General features: G+C 34.4%; 1 protein-coding gene across 1 annotated transcript; it reads right to left on the bottom strand.

The window, feature by feature from the left end:
• Positions 1–6,486: 6,486 nt before the first annotated feature.
• On the bottom strand, positions 6,487–16,962 carry LOC137403923 (uncharacterized). The gene is made up of 12 exons (XM_068090044.1): positions 16,767–16,962; positions 16,145–16,251; positions 15,576–15,717; positions 14,698–14,786; positions 13,995–14,135; positions 10,195–10,294; positions 9,263–9,325; positions 9,098–9,151; positions 8,368–8,538; positions 7,890–8,097; positions 7,292–7,359; positions 6,487–6,909 (listed from the first exon to the last, which is right to left on the bottom strand). Exons 1-12 carry the CDS (start codon positions 16,876–16,878, stop codon positions 6,770–6,772), a joined length of 1,395 nt encoding a protein of 464 aa, XP_067946145.1. The 5' UTR covers positions 16,879–16,962; the 3' UTR covers positions 6,487–6,769.
• Positions 16,963–23,504: the final 6,542 nt, after the last annotated feature.

Raw genomic sequence — 23,504 nt, 5'->3', positions numbered from 1 at the left:
TACTAGGGATCAGTTTATTATTATTAAAATACATGTAGTTACAAACATCGATAGCAAAATTTAAATCCTGGAACATGTATTTGTCAATAACTTTTACATAGGCCTACATGATCAGTTTTAACAGAGCCATCAAAAAAGTAATTTTATAATGCCATTTTATGGTAAAGATACCGATGTCTAGGTATTTTTTCTGTTTTCAAGAAGAATGTTATGCAAGAAGTTTTTTGTATTGAAGTTTTTTAAAGTATTTTACTGGATTATTATATATTTTATTATAGAATATGTTAAAAATCCATAAAATTTTAAGAAAAGTATACATGTACTTCATATAACTAGGCCTGTGCCCTATTGGTGGACGATTCTAGACTGGTTTTCAGTTGGAGTAGCCAATAAAAACACTTTGGCAGTGAATCATGTAGGCCTACAGGTATTGTCATTTGAAGGGACCGCTTTATTTGTTTTCTCATTTGTTTAAATTTTTTGTCATAGCTTCAAATGTGAGTGATAATTCCATTGATAGCACCAGTGAAGGGTGATATCAATGGAATTATTGCTCACGTTCAATTATTATAGCACCAGCATAATAATTGAAGTATTTGCTTTAATTATTATGCTGGTGCAATAATAATTGAAGCAGATGATGTTAGCAAAATATCGTCCTCATTTTAGTTATCCATTATTAGTTATGAGCTGGGCAGTGTAAAATAATTGGTAACCTTGCTAAAAAAACATACACCAGAAACTTAGCAGTAAGTAGTCAACAATATGTTAACCTTGGCTTACCAAAATTCTATCAACTAAGGTCATCTAATCCTGCTAAAAAATGGCCAAATTGCCTACTCTAAAGCCTGGTTCCCATATATGTCACAAAGCACCGGCGATAGCACCGCAGGCTATTAGCGGTGAAATGGGAACCTATGCGCCGGGTACCGCCGAGGACCGCCGGCGGCATCGCAATAGTTTAGCGCTGTTCAAATTTCGCAAAAGGCCGCAGGCAAAACCTTCCCGAAATGCACTGTACGGATGAAGGTCACCATTATAGAAACGGCATGGCGAGAGAACATTTTATTTGGCTACGCGACTATGTTTAGCGATGCAGCTTATATGTGAACGATGCCGCCGAGCTTAGCGTCGCAAATGTCTGGCTGCGCAAATTTCCGCCGGAGTATCGCAATCGATATGGGAACCACGCTTTAGTTCAAACTCATCCTGCTGTGAATGGAAAAGTCGGTCAATAACTCCCATAAAATCATGCAGATATTGCCCACAAAACCTCTGTGTAAAGTTCTGGTTGTCTCGGTTAAATTTTCTAATTTTATAATGCGCTTCACAATCTAGACACCCTGTATGATTCACTGCTCTTGCCCAAAATGAATGCTAGTTGGTCTATTGATATTGGGTAGTCTATGAGTCTTGTATGGTTTGTCTGACTTGCCATAGTATTACACATTTGATTAGGTGTGCTTAAAGTCATTTTTCTGTCAGCCTTTGAGCAGACAACATGTAGTTTTTCAGCTCTGTTTTTCGACGCTGATACTTTCTTTTATTTGTATTAAGTTTCACCATTACACCAATCTCATATACGTACATGTATATAAGAATTAACCAGAAGGGAAATCAAATACTATTTAACAATCTCCTAGATGTGTTATTAAGGTAAATACTATATATTCCATTTTATGTGTTTTATTTTATATGTTACAAATGGCTTCGCACATGACAACTGTATAATTAACATACTTTCAATAACCTTTTATCGACAATCAAGTCATTGTTTAATTGTAGTTTCACAGTGTTAACAAGCATAAATAAGAATTTTGAATAAAATACACACTGCCTCATCTCTCGTATGTGACAACATAACTATGAACCAGGGGATCCACTACACTCTGCTTGCAAATCCGCTGATGTGGTAGATTTAGGGTGAGTGTTTCATTCCATAAGTGGAGAAAAATTTAATTCTATAAAACTTGTGAGAGAGCAACTAAGAGAATGAATGAGTGGATAACCAATGTGTCAGAGACCAATGAATGAATGAATGAATGAATGAATGAATGAATGAATGAATGAATGAATGAATGAATGAATGAATGGATGGATAAACAAATGGTTTAATTTTCAACAATGATTTGTCACTTTCTAGGCTGATAAGTAATAGATACAGTGCCCTCTCAGGACGCGATGTTGATATGTTCCAAGGTTGGTATCGCATGGTAAAAATTTGTATGTAGCGGTATCGAGACCATTGTAATTATACAATGCAAACATCTCCTAGTAAAAATTATCAAAATTTTATAAAAATGTAAGCATATTGAAAATTAGTAACAAAATAGTATGTTAACTTTAGTAATTATAGTTGCCTACAGTAACTGTATTGTATTTAGTGAATTTTAATGGTTATGATCTGCAATAGAACGCAACATTATAATGTGTGTATCAAATGCAGTACGTACGGTGAGAGAGAGTTCTTACCTTCAAGCCGTACGTATAACACAAACCTTGAAGTCGCTTCAAATATGTTTAGCTTCCCAAACTCACACTCAAACTTAAGTTTTAGTATTTTTAACTATTTTACTAAACTTCAACTTTTTATCACGAACATTTTATCCTTTATCAGCTTCTGTCTTCATTTTCACTATAACATTTAGCGTGTCTGGTTAAAGCTTTTTTAAACCTAATTCAACAAGAAAGGTCGAGCGATGCAGTTATCGAAAGCAGCCTCTCGCACACTTGACCATTTAATGGCCATTGAAAAGAAAAATGAAATTTTATTTGCTATACAGGAAGTACATACCATTGGAGTAACTTGACTTGAGCTGGTACATGTAGCGAGTAGAACAAAGAGAAGGCAAAGACGCATCAATGCTACTTATGTTGCCGCACACTTGAAAATATATTTAATATGTAATGTAATGGAATTTTTTAGCAGGCTAAAAGAAGTTGTCTAATCCTGTCCAAGTTTTCTACTGGTTTTAAAAGAAAAAGCTAACCACTTTTGGGTCCTAAAAATCAGAAATGGTCAGGAAGACACGGCTTTCCAACTGGTGCAGAGAGTGCTCTAGGAAAGCAAACTAACTTGGGGCAATGTAGAAGATAGCCTACTTTATCACTTATTGAAGATGATGCTTGCTGGTGCACTGTAAATGCTGGTGCAATGCAGAATATTGCTAGCTAGCTAACACTTGTAAAAGGGTCCAGAAAAGGTTGTACAGCAGTTTGTTTTGTATGAAATGTGCACAAGAATCAATGTAACCATACATGCAGAAGTTCGTACGTATTTATAGCCTAGAGGACAAAGCTTTAGCAAGTTCTAGAAAGTCATGTGGATGCGTCAACTATTTTAAGTAGCTAGTTATATATGAGTTACATACAGGCGATGATTTGTATTTATGTAGTAGAAAACTGGCCTGCCTGCAACTACATAGTTAATAAAAGAAAGAAAATAAAACATAAAATCAAAATGAAATAAATAAAACAAAATAAAACATAAAGTGAAATGAGTAAAACATGAAAATCATGCCACACAAAGAAGATAAATAATGATATACATTATACATGCGTTATACAGCATTGTTTTTTATGTACCAGTCCCCATCAGTAAATTAAACACTTGAAATGTTTCTGTCGGTGTCTGTTATTCTGTCGCTTCTACTTTCTCACCGCCATTAAATGGTTGCTCCTCTTGAATGCTGATCCCGTGCTTGGCCCTTAACTCCTGCAAGTTTTCAGCCATAAGCTCCTCCTTGTGCTTGCTTTAATGAAGTTCTTGTTTTTAATAATAATTGCAATTGTTGATTGGTTGCGCCCATATTCCTTGGCAATATTAACAATACAGGCGCCCTCTCCCTATTTATTTATGACCTCCAACTTTGTTGAAAAGGAAATTATTTTTTCTTCATCTTGCAACCTATGTATCGGTCTCAGATTCCATAGCTAACGAATTAAATATAAATACTTGTAGTTATATACGTATGCTGAATAAAAGTTTATAGTAAGAGGGAGTATAACACTAAAAATGAATATTTGCTCTCGCTTATGTAATTTTCACAAAATTTCCCACTTGGAATGCTGACTTGAGAGAAGTCGGTCATCATGTCTCTTTTGGACGTTGCAAAAATTTTTTTGGCAAACCGCATTTCGGTGTCTTTGTGATTTTGATGCACGTAATAAGCTAGAGATAGAGATGCCATGATTCTAAATTCACCGGCCGATTCAGATACCGATCTGATACACCGATTCTTATTGAAAAATAATTCGATTCAGATACTGATTCACATCTTATTTGCAGATCTTTATTATGCAAATATAAAAATCATGCAAAGATAATATAAATGTTAATGTAATTATTTGTTTGTATTTATGAAAAAACTATATATATTCACATACCGAAATACAGTGCATGCAGTAACAAAACAGTCCATGTTTCTTGTAATTTATAATTAATAAAGGTAGTTACTGTTAGTGGTACAGCTCTCTTTGTGATAACAAAGTCTCTCTTTTATTGCTGGATGAACTGTTGCACCTGTACAAGTTTAGAGCAAATCAATGTTTCTTCTAATTACCTTTAGTGATTCAATTCTCTCAGTAAAAAATCTCTTTCTTCTATTACTATTAATGTAGCCAGTCGTATTGAAGGACTCACTTGCCACAGATGATGGAGTCTGGGCTAAATACCGATAAGCCACTGGGGTTGCCATATTTTGTACAATACAAACGATACATTGTATCGCCAGGATCAAGAGAGTGATAGATCTTTATGCATTGACTGCTTAAATTACTTTCGTAATGCTAGTAAATGGAAATATTACACTGCATTCTTGTTTCCCATCTTTGTTATCTTGTTCGTGATTAGCTGCAATAAATCCTATCGCTGTAATTGCGGAAATACCACATTTTGTGATTATGTCCTGACTAAAGCAAAAATGTTCCTCAGCTATGTTGATGTTGATCAGGCTATAGACACGAAATAAATAGTGTGACAGGCCCAGAATTGGTTAGGTAAAAGTGAAGAACTTGCAGGTGATGATTTTTATTGGTGTAGCAGAAAGAAATACTGTTTTCTGCTAAATAGTTGATCTGTAAAAAGTATCTGAAGTTTCAGATTTGTTAAGAAAATATGTTTCTTTTGGCTGATACTGATTCAGATACTTGACACTCATATTGGCATCGATACCGATTCCGATATCAAAATCGGGGCAACTCTATAATAAGCACACCGACTGCCAAATTTGAACTCGAGCGAAAACTTTCTTGAATTCGTATGATGAAATAAAAGTCATATGATGAGGTGAAAACCTCACCATGTTCAACTTCGTACGGTAAAAAAATTGCATATTAGGGTAATCGTACCTTGAAGGTGCTTTGTATGTGTTTAAATTTTGTTTTTAAATAAAGTTGTAAAGCTTTTGTATGCAATTTTCAAAGGTCTATATTTATGTTAAGCAATTTGCATTGTTTCATCGATAGTCACTAAATTATGTTTTTGTTATTGCCGACATCAAATGAAGCAGCACACGTAAAAATAACTTAATAGTATAATATATATTCTTTGTCATTTATTATAGCCTCTGAGTAAATGAGTGTTAGGAAATAGCGACCACAACACACATCAACTTGAAGTACTTGATATTGATAAAGGAGTTCACTGTACTAATGCCATTACCTAATAAGTTAATTTAGTTAAGTGAATTTAGAGATGCTAGTAGGTAAGCTGCAATCATGGCAGCTTAGTTTTGGATAATAGTTTAGTATACAAAACCCGTTTTTTGACAATTGCATGAAAGTTTACCCATTCATGGAATTCAGTTAAAATGTGATGATAAGGCATAGCAAGGTTAAAAGTGATACTAGTGATGAACATGACTTAGTTGTTTCAGTGGCTTATCTTCCTAAGTCTGAGTAATTCTAATTTAATAAACGAGTCAAGAGATTACAATTTATGTCAAATAAAATTTCTAGAAACTAGTGTAATTTCAGGCTTTCTTCGGCTGTAGTTTTAAATTGATGGAACTGCAGATAGTTGTAAGCTGATTGTTCATTATTCCTGGGTAGTTCATAGCCTTGTCAGACACCGTAGCTGACTAGGATAAGAGCTCATGGACAAGATAACACATTTAATAACACTTGTGCTCGCTTGTGTTTATGTGTTTTTAAATGAGTTTGAGACAGAATGAAAAATAACTCAAAAAATGTTCAGTCGTAAAATTTGCTGCCATTTATGTTCATAGTAACTGTATTCTCTAAAAGCTGTAGCTCTTCTACTTTGTCCTTGGTTGCATATTCTATATGAAGTAGTGTAGTTTAAATCATAGTTTAAGGTACAGTTATCTATCTGATTACCTACAGCGTATATCCTTGATCAATCTCTGTACTGTCTAAATCCAAACATAGTCCAGGATTTTTAATGTAATCTATTTTTACTTCCTTTTGACATTGCGGTATGAATTAAAGCTGGGCTAGTATATATAAAACCACTACACAGAGGACTGTTATTTTTTAAATATATTTTACAAAAAATTATAAAGTTTGTATATAAAAAGCATGAAAGCAGTATTTTACAAAATTATAAAGGTTCATAAAGGTTTTTAGAGTAAAAATCAGAAACCTTTATGTAAAGGTTGCAATAAATGTAAAAGAATTCTGAGATGTTACAAGTTGTAACCAGGTTTTGATAGCAATGGAAAATATTTTCTAAATTAATGAAGAAAATACTTCAGGATATAATAAGCTTTGAAATTTATCTTCTGCCAGTTTATCAGGAAGTTAAAGACTACGCTTCAACATTGTAATTCTTCAGTTTTCGATCCATGGTATCTGGTGATGCAAAGTCTACGTAATAGGATCTTCCTTTGGTATATTGTCTCAGGCCATCAGGAAGTTGCCCTTTCTTGTAGTTAGATCCCCAGTTACCTAAAAAATCATTTGAAGGGATTTTATTAAGTGCATGTTGATAAACTTGTTTTACCCGTACTAGACGAGACACAGGTTAGCAGGCAAGAATGTCATTGCCAAACAACAAAAATTGCTAGAAGTGACACAAGGTAGCAGGTGAAAATGTCATTACATCAAAAATGTACTAGCAGTGACACACAAGTTAGCCAGTGAGAATGTCGTTGCAGACAATAAGAAAGTATAAGCAGTGACGAAGGTTAACAGGTTAGCTTGAAATCTTTGTTTATATTCTATGCTATATCAGCTTCCTATTTACTAAAATAGTTTTTTAAAGTGCTGCCTACTAGAAGAGTTGTAGTACACATGAGTTGGTTTAAAGCAAATAGCAAAAAAAACTTACGACGAGGTTGTCTCTTTTCTGAATCATCATTCATGTCATTATTTTCCTCTTCTACTTCTTCTTGTTCACTAAAATTGTCAGAAAAACTTGCACACTGACAACGGTGTAGCAAACTGTCCAAGAGTTGTCCTCCTTTGTTATGTTATGCAATGTATATTCTTTAAATAAAAAGGGAATCCTTATCAACATTAATTTAGCAGAAACTCAGTTCAGCTAAAAATATGCTAGAGGAAGCCAAATAGAACTCCTTTTGCTAGTGGTTATATTGTAAGAAAACAGTTCAAGCTGGATAATCATGGTCCCCTTTGGTTTACAGCGGTTTTATGTTTGTCGTGTTAAAAGAGTTGAAAGAATGCTACTACTTGTAATAAATTTTTATAATTGTAGGCAAGCATTTTAATGTTAAAACAGAACTTGGTTTGCTTCTATTACATCAAATATGTGTAAATCATAATACAAACGCATGCTTTGATTGTCAGCAGTATTCCAGTTGGAAATCTTTGATATGGCTCAACCTTCTTTAGGTGTTGATAAATAGAAGATCAGAAATTCCAAAAGCCTATGTTTAACTATTTTAAGATTTAAAAATATGACTGACCTTGACATGGGAGCCTCAAAGTTCATACAACACCAGATGAACTTCTCCGAGCACTTGTCAGATGTTGCCACATCATGCTCAGCCCATGACTCAAAGTTGTTGATGCAGACATCGCAAGACGCCTCTGTGTCATTAGCTCGGCTCATTTTACCAGCTCTGCAGCACATCTTGGGGTTTCGAGCTTCCATTCTTTTGTTTTGCCTTTGATCTAGAAAAACATTATAGAGACATTTTTACTATACATTCTCACTATCACATCATGATGTCCACAATTAGACTAGGGGATTAGTTCTACTCTTGATTCAATATTTATAGTATAGCATTGTTTGTTGTACACATTGCTAATTTCAATCTCGAAACTGCTTAGTCTGGTAATTCACTCAGCAGGCACAAATACCACACATACATGTTCAATACAAAGAATTCATTCCGTCAGTTTCCTGAAATTCAACAAAAGCTGTGACTCTGGCCAACTTACTTATGCGCCTGTTTCTACGGTCTACAGCCCGCTCGTTTTGCTGAGCCATTGGCTGATCTCTTTGTTCCATGCCTCTAAATCGGCGCCAATTGCCATTTCTTCGCTCTCCATTTCGGTGTCCATTGCCATCCTCCATTTCTTCACTCCTATTTCTATGTGGAAATCCTCTCACTAAAACCCAACAGTCATATATTAAAAGTTATTAGCTCCTTTTGATAACGAGGAGATTGAACTGATTGAACAATAACTTATGTTATTGTTCAATCAGTTGCTTCTCATTCGTTTAAGTTAATCATTTATGAGCTTGGATAGCTGACTTACCCTAAATAGAAGAGTTCTTAAATGTGACTATCGAGAGCAGGTATTGCTTCATAGTAAATCAATAGAAATACTAAATATGGTAGTAACTTTAATTATGATTGGCTACGTGTTAGAGCCTCTGGATGTGGTCCAAAGTATAAATACTAAAAAGGCAAGAAAGACAGTAAATCTCTCAAGCTTTCCCTCAGATTTTTCGCTACAGATGTTTCAAATTTATAGCTTCTTTGGCTACCTTAATAGACCTGTAATAGCCTTTTTATAAAACACCCGTTAAATCTGATGATGTCAATATAATGATCCAAGTTGTGACAGTAATATTTACCTTTCTCACCTTCTGCTTTATTTTTAGTTACAGGCAGGAAATTTTAAAACAAGAGCTACACTATTAAATCTGGCAATGTACACTCACTTGTCACGTTGCGGTCTTTAGGAATATAGTTGCAAGTGGGCTGAGAAGGTTCAGCTGAAACAAGAAAACAAACAGCTAGAAACAATTTCATTAAGCTCACTCTCATGGTAGCGCTAGCATTTTGTTGTCTGCTTTAAGAAAACTGATGGTTTCATTTCAGCTCACCTGTCTCTGAGCAAGTCTTGTTTCTGATTCTTTCAAAGCAGTCTAGTCGATCTTGATCTTCAACTGCAAAAATTATAATAACAATAACAGAATATAGTCCATTTCTATATACATTATATATATAATTTATTAAGAACTGAAAACTTTTAAAACATTTTACTACTTAAAGTTTCATGGTTGTTACCATTTATCAGGTAAAATTAAAATGATCTATATATTTTAAGTTTTCAGTTCTTAATAAATTTTATATAAATGCTCTATTTTAATATTGAGCACTCTCTTCTAGTGAACTGCAACCTTCTTCTTCATCAGTATATATATATATAAATATATATATATATATATATCTATATCTATATCTATATCTATATCTATATCTATATCTATATATATATATATATATATATATATATATATATATATATATATATATATATATATATATATATATATATATATATATATATATATATATATATATATATATATATATATACTGATGAAGAAGAAGGTTGCAGTTCACTAGAAGAGAGTGCTCAATATTAAAATAGAGCATTTATATAAAATTTATTAAGAATATATATATATATATATAGATATATATATATATATATATATATATAGATATATATATATATATATAGATATATATAAACTATTGTTAAATGAAGCAGTCATGAGTTTTAACAAACAGTATACATGGACAGCAAAAGATTGCTTGGAGTTGTTTCCTCTTTTAGAATTTCAAATAACTTCATAAAGATTGTTAGTGGAACAAGTTGAAGGCATTTATGTGAGGTCTAATGCTAATGTACACTTGAGGTCATGTTAATGTCTACAAATATCCATAACTTGCGGTTTTTAATAGACAGCAGTAACCAAAAGGTAAAGGTCATGAGAATTACAAGATGAGGAGTAATGATCAACAGTACCTTGACAGCACCTGTTGGGCCTCTTACGTTTAGAGTTTTCACACATAGAGTTGATCTTGTTAGTATAGCTTTCTGTGAAACACTCCATCCTATCATCACCCTGCTCAAAATATGTAGGATTTTATCGTAATGTAGAAATGTTTGTACATGAAGGATTACTAGACAAAACCAGTTTTTCACAAAGTGATAAATGTCAACTACTCTATCATGGTGATAAATTGAATAATACAGAAAGCAGTTCAGCCTACTTTCTTAATTGTCATCAATATTAAACTGAATGTGATAAAATTGGTGTTGTTTCTATTTTAATATAGAATAGATTGCATATCTTTCTGCAAGTATAACAACTTTAACTCTTTGGGGACGAATCACGTGAAAGCCCGTCAACCGGGCAATGTCTCAGAGGCCGAATCACGTGAAAGCCCGTTAGAAATCAGTCTACGATAGACCTTTTTTAAAATATTTTATTTTTTAAGAAAATAGCGTTTAAAAATAAAATTAATTATTTCATCAATTTCAGTAGGTTTTGTAGTAAACTTTTGAGACTGAAAAGTAATCCCTAATACGCATGTGCAAGAAGAACACGTTGCAAAAAATTGCTCTTCCTTTTTGGAAAGCTAGTCAACATGGACGGACGCGATTGTTCCAGCTCAGCCAAAAAAGTACGTTTAGATGAAGACATCAACTGGTTCGAAAGTGAGGAAGAGGATATCAGGTCAGAAGAAAGTGGGGAAGACGATGCATGTGAAATAGAAGATCAACAGAGTGAATCTGATAGCGAAAATGAGAGTGAAACGGCCGGCGATGAAACAGGGAGTATTTACGGCTTTAAAAGAGGAGCCGACTTAAAACCCAAAGATTTGCATTTTGATGAAAGCTTGGCAGGAGTAAAAAGTCGAATTCCTGGACAGATAAGTATTTTTGATTATTTAAAACTTTTTATCACATCGGCCATCATGAATGTAATAGTTAACGAAACAAATAGATATGGCCTTCAAAAACATCGCGATGCCTGGGAGCCTGTCGATGACAAAGATATTTGGCGAGTTTTTGGTTTAGTTGTGCTCATGGGTATTGTTAAAAAGCCTACTCTAAAATTATACTGGTCTACCCGTCCCCATTTATCTACGTCAATATTTGGGAAAATGATTTCAAGAGACAGGTTTTTAACGATTTTAAACTGTTTACATTTCACTGACAACTCGGAAAACCCTGCTGGCAATAAATTGTTCAAGCTAGGCAATGTGTTATCCATGATATGTGAGCGGTTATCTTCTGTTTTACTGCCAGGTAAATTTATATCTTTAGATGAAAGCTTGCTGGCATGGAAAGGACGGCTTAGCTTCAAACAGTATATTCCATCTAAAAGATCCAGATTTGGAATTAAGATATTTGCTCTCTGCGATGCTGTCTCTGGCTACGTGCACAAGCTGTCTGTGTACATAGGTGATGAGCGAGAGCAAGCTGAAGGTACCGGCAGAGGAGTCACCCATAATATAGTAATGAAATTAATGAATGGTTTGCTGAATACAGGTCGTTGCTTATATATGGACAATTATTATAATTCGCCAGAGTTAGCTGCTGAACTTATAAAAAATAACACTCATGTTTGCGGAACTCTGCGTCCAAACAGAAAAGGTGTTCCTAGAGATTTAAAATTATGTAATGGACAAACTATTAAAAAAGGTGAAACAACGAGTTTTTCTAATGGTGATAGTATGATTGGCTGTTGGAGAGATAAAAAATTTATTTGTTTAATTTCAACTATGCATAAAAACTTGGAAGTCGTAGATACAGGCAAAGTAAATTATAAGGGGGGTAAAATTTGCAAACCAGCTGCTATTTTGGATTACAACAAATACATGGGGGGAGTTGACAAATCAGATCAAAACTTGCATTATTATAACGTTGCGCGTAAAACCATGAAATGGTACAAAAAATTATTTTTTCACTTATTGGATATTTGTGTGTATAATGCAGTCATAGTTTATAGAGTACATAGCGGCTGTAAAATAACTGACCTAGAGTTTCGAAATAAATTAATTGAACAGATATTTGAATACACTGGATCTTGCCGCAAATACACTAGTTCCTGCGCTTCAACTTCTTCAACTTCTTCCCCTCATCGACTAGTGCCAAATAGTCCAGGAAAAAATAGAAAACCAAAATATAGAGTTTGTAAGTGCTGCTCAAGGCGAAATGATGACGGCACCCATAAACGAAGCGAAACTAAGTTTAAATGCCTAGCATGTGGAGTATCTTTGTGCAAGTCATGTTTTATTCCTTACCATGCTAGATAAATTTCTTTACAAATTAATTTATTTAGTTTTGGCAACTGTTTCATTGCTTTGTATTTTTAGCTTTTGTACATACATTTGCTGAAATGTCATCTAGTCTATTGTATTTGTTCTGCATTGCATTGATATGTTGTATTTGTTCTGCATTGCTTTGATATGTTGTATTTGTTGTCCATTGCCCTTTTCAGGGCAGCCAACTAATCAAGAGAGTTCAGTTCACATGTTCTGCAATGTAGCAGATTGCTTTCTCCATGATTTGCTGTGTTTGTTCATAATAAATGTTGCTTCTTGTCTGTTGCTGCTTCACCAAATGTGTGAATACAGGCCCACCACTCCATTCTTCTTGTACACAAACAGTTAATCTTTGCTGCAGCGCATATGAGTCTGTGCAATGAGATTATATGCAAAATTGATACATATATAGCTTCAAGAAATACATAATAATAAATTGAATGCAAAAAATCATAACTGCAAACATATAGATCTCAAGATGCTAAGTTTTCACAAGCTGTCTGGAGGAAACAATCTCAGTCTGTATAGAAAAATATCTCAGCTTTCAGATGCATATTCATTTGCAGCTTTATGCCAAATTGCACGAGAGTTATAGCAAGGTTTGAGCTGCCTTGTCGGGCGACTGTTGCACGGTTATCGACATGGCGTCATGAGCATTTTGAAGGTCTTCACCCGCAATGCACCGAAGCTCCTAATTCTACTTTTAATGCACTTAAACAAATTTTTTTTTTTGCTAACTCTTGCAAACATATGACACTGTGCAGATGCTTATTATAAATCATTTTCACAGAGTTATTGCTTTTAAAAATGTATTTGTTATCGATATTTTATGGAAAAAGAAGTGAAAACTTAGACAAATTAATAATTTGTCCAAAAAAAATCACAGACTATTTCCAGGAAATTATTGGCTGCCTGTTGAGAAATTTCTAAGCTGTCCAATGCATATTAATTTATAGCTCCATGTCAATTTGTGTGCAAGTTATTGCGATTTTTAGGCGGCCATGTCAGGCCTTCAATTTTTGCTTGTCTTACAGGTCGCGCACTGAGAATTTCGAGGGGCGCTCCCATAATGTATCGGAGCTCGTAACTTAACTTTCAAAGCCCTTAGACGACCAATTTTTTTTGCAAACTGTTGTGAACCTATGAATCCTTGCAAGTAGTATTTGTACAACATTGTCGATTATTCGTATCGATTTGGAAAATGCAATGGAAGTTGGCACATGAAAATAAAAAAATCATCTCTTCAACAAATGGACACGTTTGCTGGAAAGCATTTGCAAGCTAATTGCATGCAAAAACAATGAGCCTGTAGAATAATTTCTCAGCTTTCTCATGCATGTTGATTTATGCCACTACCGCAGTTGTGATGTAAGTTACTGCAGTTTTTATGCAGTCATGTCGAAGGGTCAAATCGCCCTAGTAATTGCCCCCGTCCGCTGGTACTTTCCAAGCCGTAAGCCGATCGTCGCTAAAGGGTTAAAATCAACCTACCTCCATAGAGCAGCACTCAATCCAAGCCACCATCTTGTCATCTCTGTTTCTGCCTCTAAAAGCATGTCTATTTAGCATGCCTTTTTCCATCACCATATCCACTTTGGCGCAGATTGCTTCAGCTTTCTCTTCCAAGCTCACCTAAAAGAAATTCAGGCCATATTGAAAAATGGACTGTTGGCAGTCAATCATATGTTTGTCCTGACTCATTTTCTGATGTCACTAAAACTTAACTTCCCTTCTGTTGTAAAAGTCACCATATTGGATGTTCACAGTTGATTGATTGATTAGCTAAAGCTTTAAACTAATTATAGTAACTGCAATTTTTGGGCTGATAAGCTAATCCACTCAGCAGGCACAACTACCACACACACATGTTCAACACAAAAAAATTATTCTGTCAGCTTCCTGAAACTCAACAAAAGGTGCGACTCAGCCAACTTACTTATGCATCTGTTTCTGCGGTCTACACATTAATTATAGGTCCAATTATAATAACTAAAACTTTTGGGTTAGTAAAAATACGATAAGTTAGAACTGAATGTTGCTGACTACTCTTTTGGTGTTTTATCAACAACAATCATACTTGCAGCTGCTAGGTCTGAGACCATATAATAGGCATGTATTTACATGTCTATCAGCTTCTAACGCTGGTACAGATTTAGCTCTCAAAACCCATTTCCTAGTGCTTAAGCTAACTTACACAGCGGTTATGTTGCTTTCCTCCTCGTCTATTGTTCTTAGGGCCACGGCTTCCTTTTCTTCCTTTTCTATCCCTCCATCTGTTTCCTGCTTGTAGAAAATTTTAAAGTCATTAAACTAACGTTTGAACTTGGAATATTGGCTGGCAAGTTTATCAGGTGTAATAACTTATATACAATTTAGGATACAAAAAACTGCTACTCGAGTTAAAATATTGAGTACCAGGATTTCAATACAGCAAATTCATAGCAGGCTAGTAAAGGAAATTTTTGTAAATATTTCAAAATTCTCAGTTTATTTTTCAAAGCCCTGGCACGGTATGGCTACCAAGTGCCTGGGTGTGGTACTGGTACCGTGTCCGAGTACTTGGTGCATCATGACTTTATATAATGAGCACAGAAGCCTTCTAGTCTGGCCAGTAACTCATCAGGTGTTAGTCTTTGTGGCAGGTCACGCACCTGATCCCTGCTGACTATGCTATTACATGTCTTAGATGACTGCTATGATTCAGAGCAGATTGCACGTGAGCTACACTTAACGAAAAAAGTGATGCTTCCAGTCATGAAAAATGTGGACACACTCAATTTTTTCGTTTGTCATTCTTCCTCAACCAATTTTTTCACTTCAATGCCAACTTATGAGCCAGGCTTTTAAATAAAAAGGTTGGTAACTTTTAAAATATAGCACTGTTATTGTCAGGTGCACAGATTTAACTTTAGAAATGGCCTTAGACACCAACAGTTAAAGAGATTGAACTCCTCGATAACTACATGTACATCTACAGAAATATTAGTAACAATTTTAAAGCATTCTAAGATTAGAATATTTGATGTCGGTATCAAGTACTGATGACTTTATCCTTTTGTTACGCCTACTTACTTAAACTCTCATCGCTGTCAGAGTCTTCATCAGTTACTGCTGAATCAGTCTCAGTATATTCCTCCAAGTCAGCGCTTTCACCATCTTCACTGTCTTCACCGAGCATGTAGTTGACAAAGTCAAAGCTATCCGAGAAGGCTTCCTGAAGAGACCAAGCACACAAAGTATTTAATGCTATTCAATAATACCTCATTGCTTGACTTTGTAGAGCAATAAGATATTATTGACTTTGTCAAGCAATGAGATATTATTGTTTCACAAATTTAGCTGTTTTTATATTTTTATAAATGTAAACTTTTTAAGTTTTAATTCTAAACAATATACATTTCAGGTAATGTTCCTAGCGTTTGTACCATTGTTTGTTCGTGAGGTTTTGACTAAAACAGTTAGTAGACCATCTATTTTTGTACTGAAATACCAACTAAAATAGTCATTGTATTAGGGTTTACTTCTACTATATATCTTTGGCTGATATTGCTTACACTTTGAACAATGCGTAATTTATTAGAATAAAAACGTATTTTGCCATTTCTAATCAAACCTTTTTTCTGATAGCAAGAGATACTTACTGTTTCATCATCAAAAAGTGGCTCAGAAAGAGGATCAGCTTCCATGCTGTCATCTGCCATATACGAGTTTTTCTCGCCATATTGCTTGCGCATGAACGCTTGGGCATCTACAAACAGTCTCAAAATATTACTTTCCTCTCTAGTCATAAACGGCTTAGTAAAACCTGTTAGTAAGTAATTGCTGCCTCCGACTACTGGGTGTAAGATGGCGTAGCAATTATAATTCCAGTCAAGGACAATATTAGAAAATGTAAAAATATCTATGTCTTGGCACCAATTTGAAACTTGAATTAGACAAATATTTTTAGGTCATGAGACTTGAGATCAGCCAAAAATCAGCTGAAGAAATATGTCAACATTATAAATGCTAGTGTCACTTATCTTTCTCAAAAAGTTTGATTAATATTTATGTCGATTTTTAAAGATGTTTGTTGTCTCTATGTTTTTTTAGGTAAAATGTGGATGTGATACAATTGACATCAATCAAAATTTCAGAGAAGTCTATGTAAAACTTTTTATTCTAGACTTTATCTAAAATTCTATACTAAATAAGAATGTATGAATATTTCTTTCTGTCATTAAACTTATGCAAATAGTACAAAAACTAAACTGTATAACTTACCGTCATACGAGTTTATCTCTTGTTTTCCTCGTTGCATGCCATTACCCCTTGCATGACTAGTTGAGGAAAGTATAGCCAGGCCTAGAAGAATCCCCACTACAAACTGTCTCATGGTTGCTGTATAGATATTTTCACACTGAATGCTGCTGTTGGGAGGAAGCGTGTCTTATATACCTTCTCTGTTTCGCCTTGTCATAGTTTCATAACCAAGTAGCTGGAATACAAAACAACCAAATGGCCTGACCTCTGCAGTGTAGTCTGTTATCCATAACGATTTGTTGAAGCGTAAGCATGTTCCCCTTTCTCGTTCACATAAAAAAAGGGCTAGATTTTGTGTCTTATCTAGTTACAATTACTGTTGTTGAAACTGGATAGTCAGCTGATATTAATTTAACCACAGAGTGAGCAATTATTGCTGATGGCTGTGAATCAGAAGGCATTTAATAGAAGAAGAGGCAGCGATAGGACGAGAGTCAAGGATAGCAGCTGTTTATTGTTTCAATATAGATGCTAGGTGCATGTGACCTCACATTCTCGTACCACCTAGTATCTCCTTTGCTTTGTTTTACCAACAACATTCTCTATTTAATTGGCAACTTTCACCGCAAAAGCTTTTCTAAATTTCTTGCGAAATCTTTGTTATTTCCACATTTTATTATTGCACCTGCAACTAAAAGACCTTGCTCATGGCTGTAGCAACAAGGAGAAAAGACTTAGTCAGCATAAGGGTACTAAAGGTGCACTGTCAACATGTGTCGTTATGAGTTTTTTGGGCGGTTTTATCGAAAGGAAGTTTTGTCAATTTAAATCTTGAAACATCCTGGCATTCAGATCACCTCAAACAACAAAAACAATTGCAAATGATAGAAAAATATGGGTACGCTTTGATAAAATGTAAAATTTTGCGCAAGTTTATTTTTAATTTATTGGTTGTCTTGAGGTCTCGATATACAATTGATGTAGTGTTTATTTTAGATCAGGCTGCTTACCCTACTGTCTGTTGCTCCTTCAAAATACCTTGTCCTTTACACATGAACTAAAGCTAGGGTTTAGTTTATTATTATTAAAATTGTTACAAACATCGATAGCAAAATTCAAATCCTTAAACATGTATTTGTCAATAAATTTGACAAACATGATCAGTTTTAACAGAGCTAACAAAAAATTAATTTTTTAATGCCTTTTTAGGGTAAAGATACCGACATCTAGGTATTTTTTCTGCTTTCAAGGAGAATGTTATGCAAAAGGTTTTCTGTAATGAAGCTTGTTAAAATATTTCACTGGATTATTATATATTGTATTATAGAATATATTAATATTCTATAAAATTTTAAGAGAGGTATACTTCATATAAATAGGCCTGTGCCCTATTGGTGGACGATTCTAGACCAGTTTTCAGTTAGAGTAGCCAATAAAATCACTTTGGCACTGAATCATGTAGGCCTACACGTATTGTCATTTGAAGTGGCTGCCTTAATTGTTTTCGCATTTGTGTAAATTTTTTTCATAGCTTCAAACATGAGCAATAATCCCCTTGATAGCACCACTGAAGGGTGATATTAATGGGATTAGTGCTCACGTTCAATTATTATAGCACAGGCATAATAATTGAAGTATTTGCTTTAATTATTATGCTGGTGCAATAATAGTTGATGCAGATGATGCTAGCAAAAGATTGTCCTCCCTTTAGTTTTCCATTATTAGTGATGAGCTGGGCAGTGTGAAATAATTGGTAACCTTGCTAAAAACATACACCAGACATTTCACAGGAAGTAGTCAACAAAATGTTAACCTCAGCTCACTAAAAATATATCAGCTAAGGTCATCTAACCCTGCTAAAAATGGCCAAATTGCCTACTCTAAGTTCAAACTCATCCTGGTGTGAACGGAAAAATCGTGCCAATAATTCTCGTAAAATCATTCAAATATTGGCCACAAAAACTCTGTGTAAGGTTCTGTTTGTCTCTGTTAAATTTCCTAATTTTATAATACACTTCACAATCTAGACCCCTGTATGATTCACTGCTCCAGCCCAGAATGAATGCTAGTTGATCTGTTGATCTTTTGTGGTCTATGAGTCTTGTGCGGTCTGTCCACTTGCCATAGTGTTATACATTTGATTAGGTGTTGTTAAAGATGTAGTTGCGTCAAAAAGGTCGATTTAATGAAATTAAAGCCAATAAAAGGCTAAAACATCAGCTACAATTTGGTGTCAGTTTCGTCTTTGTAGACTAACCCTGTCCAGAGATATATGCGTTTGAATGAGGTCATCTTTTAAAAAGCTCATGTTCCAGCAGGTGCTTCATTCGTGACGTAACTAGTGATACATCTGAAAAGAGTCAACGAGCAATAAATATAGGATCGCTTCATTAGCCAATCATCAGCACGAAATTTTCATATAGGCCGTAATAAATGTTATCACTCGTAAAACGTGTTGTCTGTGATCTCAAATTTAGAGATTTTACTCTATTATTAAATCGCATGGACATCGATATTTACTAAATTAATTAACATCGGTACTTTAATGAATTACTCGATCGACACGTTTTATTGACGAACAAAAGAATTGTAAAAATTACTGTAAAGTTACTGCAAAGGTGACTCCGAGTTTTCTGAGCATCAGGTGGTTAAAGTGCTAGAGGAAGATAAGAGAATGGAGGTAAATTTATCTTTTACTTTTACCTATAGAATTACTGTTGTGTTTACATTCAGATTATATTTCTCTGTTTGAGGTTATAATGTAATTTCCTGTGCGCGCGTGCGAGATAAAGACGCACAGTGAGTTATTGACGGCTTCTTTTTAATCCATAGCATCTAGCAATACAATGGCTTAGATTGATGAATATACTAAAGGTAATACTTTTAGTACTCACAAATACATTTATTAATTAATAGAATAATAACTTTTTGCTATCACCAATCATTGTTTTATAATTTTTTATCATTTCACCTAGCTATATTTGCTTCAAATTTTCTTTGGTAATTTTAGCTAGTAAATTAGATTTATGATTTGACTTTAGATGTTCACTTCTCACTTGTAGAAAGTGAAAAAAATCAATTGATCAACGCACATCTTTAACTTCCAGAACCAAAGCTTCGAATCCTTGGCTTGGCGTACTTATGCTTTAGTTAAACATTTATTCAATTTTAAAATTACACTCGCAATCTATCTAACTCCCAATTTGAAAGCTTTCAGTAGATATGCGTTAGAATGACATATCTATGAATGACATATATTTATTGCATTTGTTTTATTGATTACAGGATGTTTATGTGGTCCCACCAGTCGAAGCAGCTTTGTTAGTGTAGAAACTGCCATAGATGGGAAAGAGAGACTTGAATGTGTGCTTCATAAACCATGATGTTTTGTTTGGGTTTGCTGCAGTAGATGAATTTGCCCTATTGTATGAGCTGTAACTATGTGAGTGGCCACAACTTGGGTGGATATTTTTAATAAAATCTTTATGATGAGATGAAAAATTTTTTGCTTGTAAAAATTATCCCACGACCAAACAGAGTGAAGCGATTGGTTGGGAGATTTATGATAAATGCACATGTGCACACAACTCCCGAAAATTATTCATCAACAATGAGACAAACCCTTGTATTAAAATTTCATCAACAAATTTAACCTTCGTTTGGTAGAGTTGTTAAAGTATAATAACGATACAAAACACATACAAACCTATTTAAATACATTACCAAGTCTTTGTAAACCGTCGTTATTATCTTAAAACTTACCCATCTGATCGGATTATATACAAATAGACAGATTTATTTGGACGAAAATTGCCACAAAACGCTTGAAAAGCTCGGTTTAATAAAAGTTAAGACCAAAAATTGAAACGCCAATAAAGCCGTGCGACAGATAGTAGAACTATTTAGCAGTGCGCATTTCACGAGAAAACCTTGCTAATTTCACCAGTCTATGGCCTTGTTTACTTGTAATTGAATTTATTCGAATGTTTCTATAATAAACGTAGACCGTTTGAGGCGTAGACCGATTTACAGGTACGAAATTGTGGTACACAGTTTATCAGCCTATGTTTTTTTTGTCCAATCACTGAAGGCTTCATTGAACTATTTAAAACGTTAGCCGAAATTCTTTACAACTTATGTACAAGCTAGGGCCGAACTACAATGCCCCTTTATGACGAGGCATTCCTCTCGATCTAGCATGGGGTTTGACAATACACAAGAGTCAAGGTCCTACCACGGCTAAAGCTGTCATTGATATAGGCCACCACGAAATGACCGCTGGAATATCGTTTGTTGCTCTCTCTCGAGTTCGAAACATCAATGACTTACTGGATAACTTTGCTAGGGAGCGCATCACTCGATTAGCTATCAATGACCAAATCTTACAACGCAAAAGAGAGGAGACTGGACTGCAGCGACATTTAACAGATACTGTATAGCCTACTTATAACAGATATCGTAATATCAACAATTAACCAATTACTTGTATACCTGGTTTTAACCCAACATTACCTCCAAAACAAATTGTTAGTTGCACCTTTTTAGAGTCGTGCTCCCTCAAATTTATTTTATATCATCTCAAACAAGTCTCATTTACACTACACTCTTGTCAATTCTTGCTGAGAACTACTTTTTCAACAATCAACAGCACCCTTTCTTTTTTTCATTATCACTTTGGTCGTGGGCTGTATGACAGTGGAATTTCTAGTATAATAAAATAATATATTTGAAGGTAATGCAAAACATGATTTGCAGAACATTGAATACATCATAGCCCCGTTGACACCTGTGCTGAAATCTTGTCTGATAGATGGACTTTTGAAGTGCAATCAGAGCTGTATGGACAGGCGTTTTTGCATAGTTCAACCATTGGTTTAGTACTTGAATCAACTAATCAAATGTGACCAGTGAATTTTTTTCCACAAATTGATACCTATAATGACTCGATAACGTTGACAGTCGACTATACAATGTACATGATTTTTAGGAATGTAGTTTGTTTCGCCAAATATTCTTTTCAAAAACGCAGCTTGCTTATTTTACTTAGTAAGAAACTATTTTTCAGTGTGGGCAATGATATACAGCCCCCTCACCCAGAATAGGCGACAGGCATCATGTGAGCGAGGCTTTTGGAGGGCTGTATATCATTAGTGCAGGTAGCGGCGGAACTGTGCCAATACAAAGACTTTTTTCTACATAGTTTGCTTGACAGAATTACCGTAGACCGGTAGAATTGGTAGTCGATACTAAGATGTTTACACAGCATTTAGAAGAAGCTAATATGACAAGCTTTTAATTTTCCTTGTTTGAAGCATTTGAGACCTTGGTAATAATGTATATGTAGCTGAATTTAAAATTTTATTCTAGCCAACACAAACAAGTACAAGATAGAATATATGCCAATAGAGCCGCGTAGGACTAGACTTTTATCGCAATAGCCGATGTGATTGCGAGAGATAGAGACAGGTTGTATCACGCGTTACAACACTTTGGGCAAGTCTGGGCATGTTTTTTTAGCCTGAGGTTTTTACCGCAATAGAATTTTTTCGATTTTAATCTTTAAATATCTTGACATTGAGATCGCCTAACACAACAAACAACATATCAACTAATAGACAAAATTTAAAATCAACTCAAGTTTGACGCAACCACATCTTTAAAGTCGTTTTTCTGTCAGCCTTTCAGCCAACAACATGTAGTTTTACAGCTCTGTTTTTCAATGCTGATACTTTCTTTTATTTGTATCAAGTTTCCTCATTACGCCAGTGTCATATCCATATATAATCAAGAATTAACCACATGGAGAATCGCATACTATCTAGCAATCTCCTGGATGTGCTATTAAGGTAAATGTTATATCTCTCATTTTATGTGTTTTATTTTATATATTACCGATGGCTTCACATATGGCCAACTGTATAATTAACATACTTTCAATAACCTTTTATCGACAATCAAGTTATTGCTTTATTGTAGTTTCACGGTGTTGACAAGCATAAATAAGAAATTTGAATAAAATACACACTGCCTCATCACCCGTATGAGACAACATAACTATGAACCAGAAGATCCGCTACACTCTGCTTGCAAATCAGCTGATGTGGCGGCTTTAGGGTGAGTGTGCTAGTAGGTGGAGCAAAGCTTCATTCTATAAAACTTGTGAGGCAACAAGTAAGAAATTGAATGAGTGAATAAACAAACATACCAAAGATCGAATGAATGAATGAACAAATGAATGAATGAATAAATAAAGAAACGAGTGAAAGAATGAATGAATGAAGGAATGAATGAAGGAATGAATGAATGAATGAATAAATGAATGAATAACTAAATAAATGAAAGAATAAATAAAGGAATGAATGAATGAATAAATGAATGAATTAATGAATAAATGAATAAATGAATGAAGGAGTGAATGGATAATTGAATGAACGGATAAATGAATGAAGAAATGAATGAATGAACAAATGAATAAATGAATGAATGAAGGAATGAATGAATGAATGAATGAATGAGTGAAAGAGTGAAATGAGTGAAAGCACGAGTGAAAGAAAGCATGAATAAATGAATGAATACATGAATTAAGTTAATGAACGAATACATTACTGAATGAATGCATGAATGTATGAATGTATGAATGTATTAATCATAGATATATATACCTATATATATATACCTATATATATATATAGGTATATATATATCTATGGTATTAATGAATTAATGATGAATGAATGAGCGAATGAATGGATGAACAAA

Source organism: Watersipora subatra, chromosome 9 (genome assembly GCF_963576615.1).
Source record: "Watersipora subatra chromosome 9, tzWatSuba1.1, whole genome shotgun sequence".
Classification (NCBI taxonomy): Eukaryota; Metazoa; Bryozoa; class Gymnolaemata; order Cheilostomatida; family Watersiporidae; genus Watersipora; species Watersipora subatra.
Note: the sequence above shows the minus strand (reverse complement) of the source record. Positions and strands in the feature narration are given on the sequence as shown.

What these genes read in the sequence shown, in the direction of transcription:
- LOC137403923 (XM_068090044.1), bottom strand. Translation starts at nt 16,878, where the DNA reads ATGAGACAGTTTGTAGTGGGGATTCTTCTAGGCCTGGCTATACTTTCC. An exon ending in GAAAGCAACATAACCGCTGT is followed by an intron (nt 14,136 to 14,697) that starts GTAAGTTAGCTT and finishes AATTTCTTTTAG; the next exon opens with GTGAGCTTGGAAGAGAAAGC. An exon ending in CCGTAGAAACAGGCGCATAA is followed by an intron (nt 8,098 to 8,367) that starts GTAAGTTGGCCA and finishes ATGTTTTTCTAG; the next exon opens with ATCAAAGGCAAAACAAAAGA.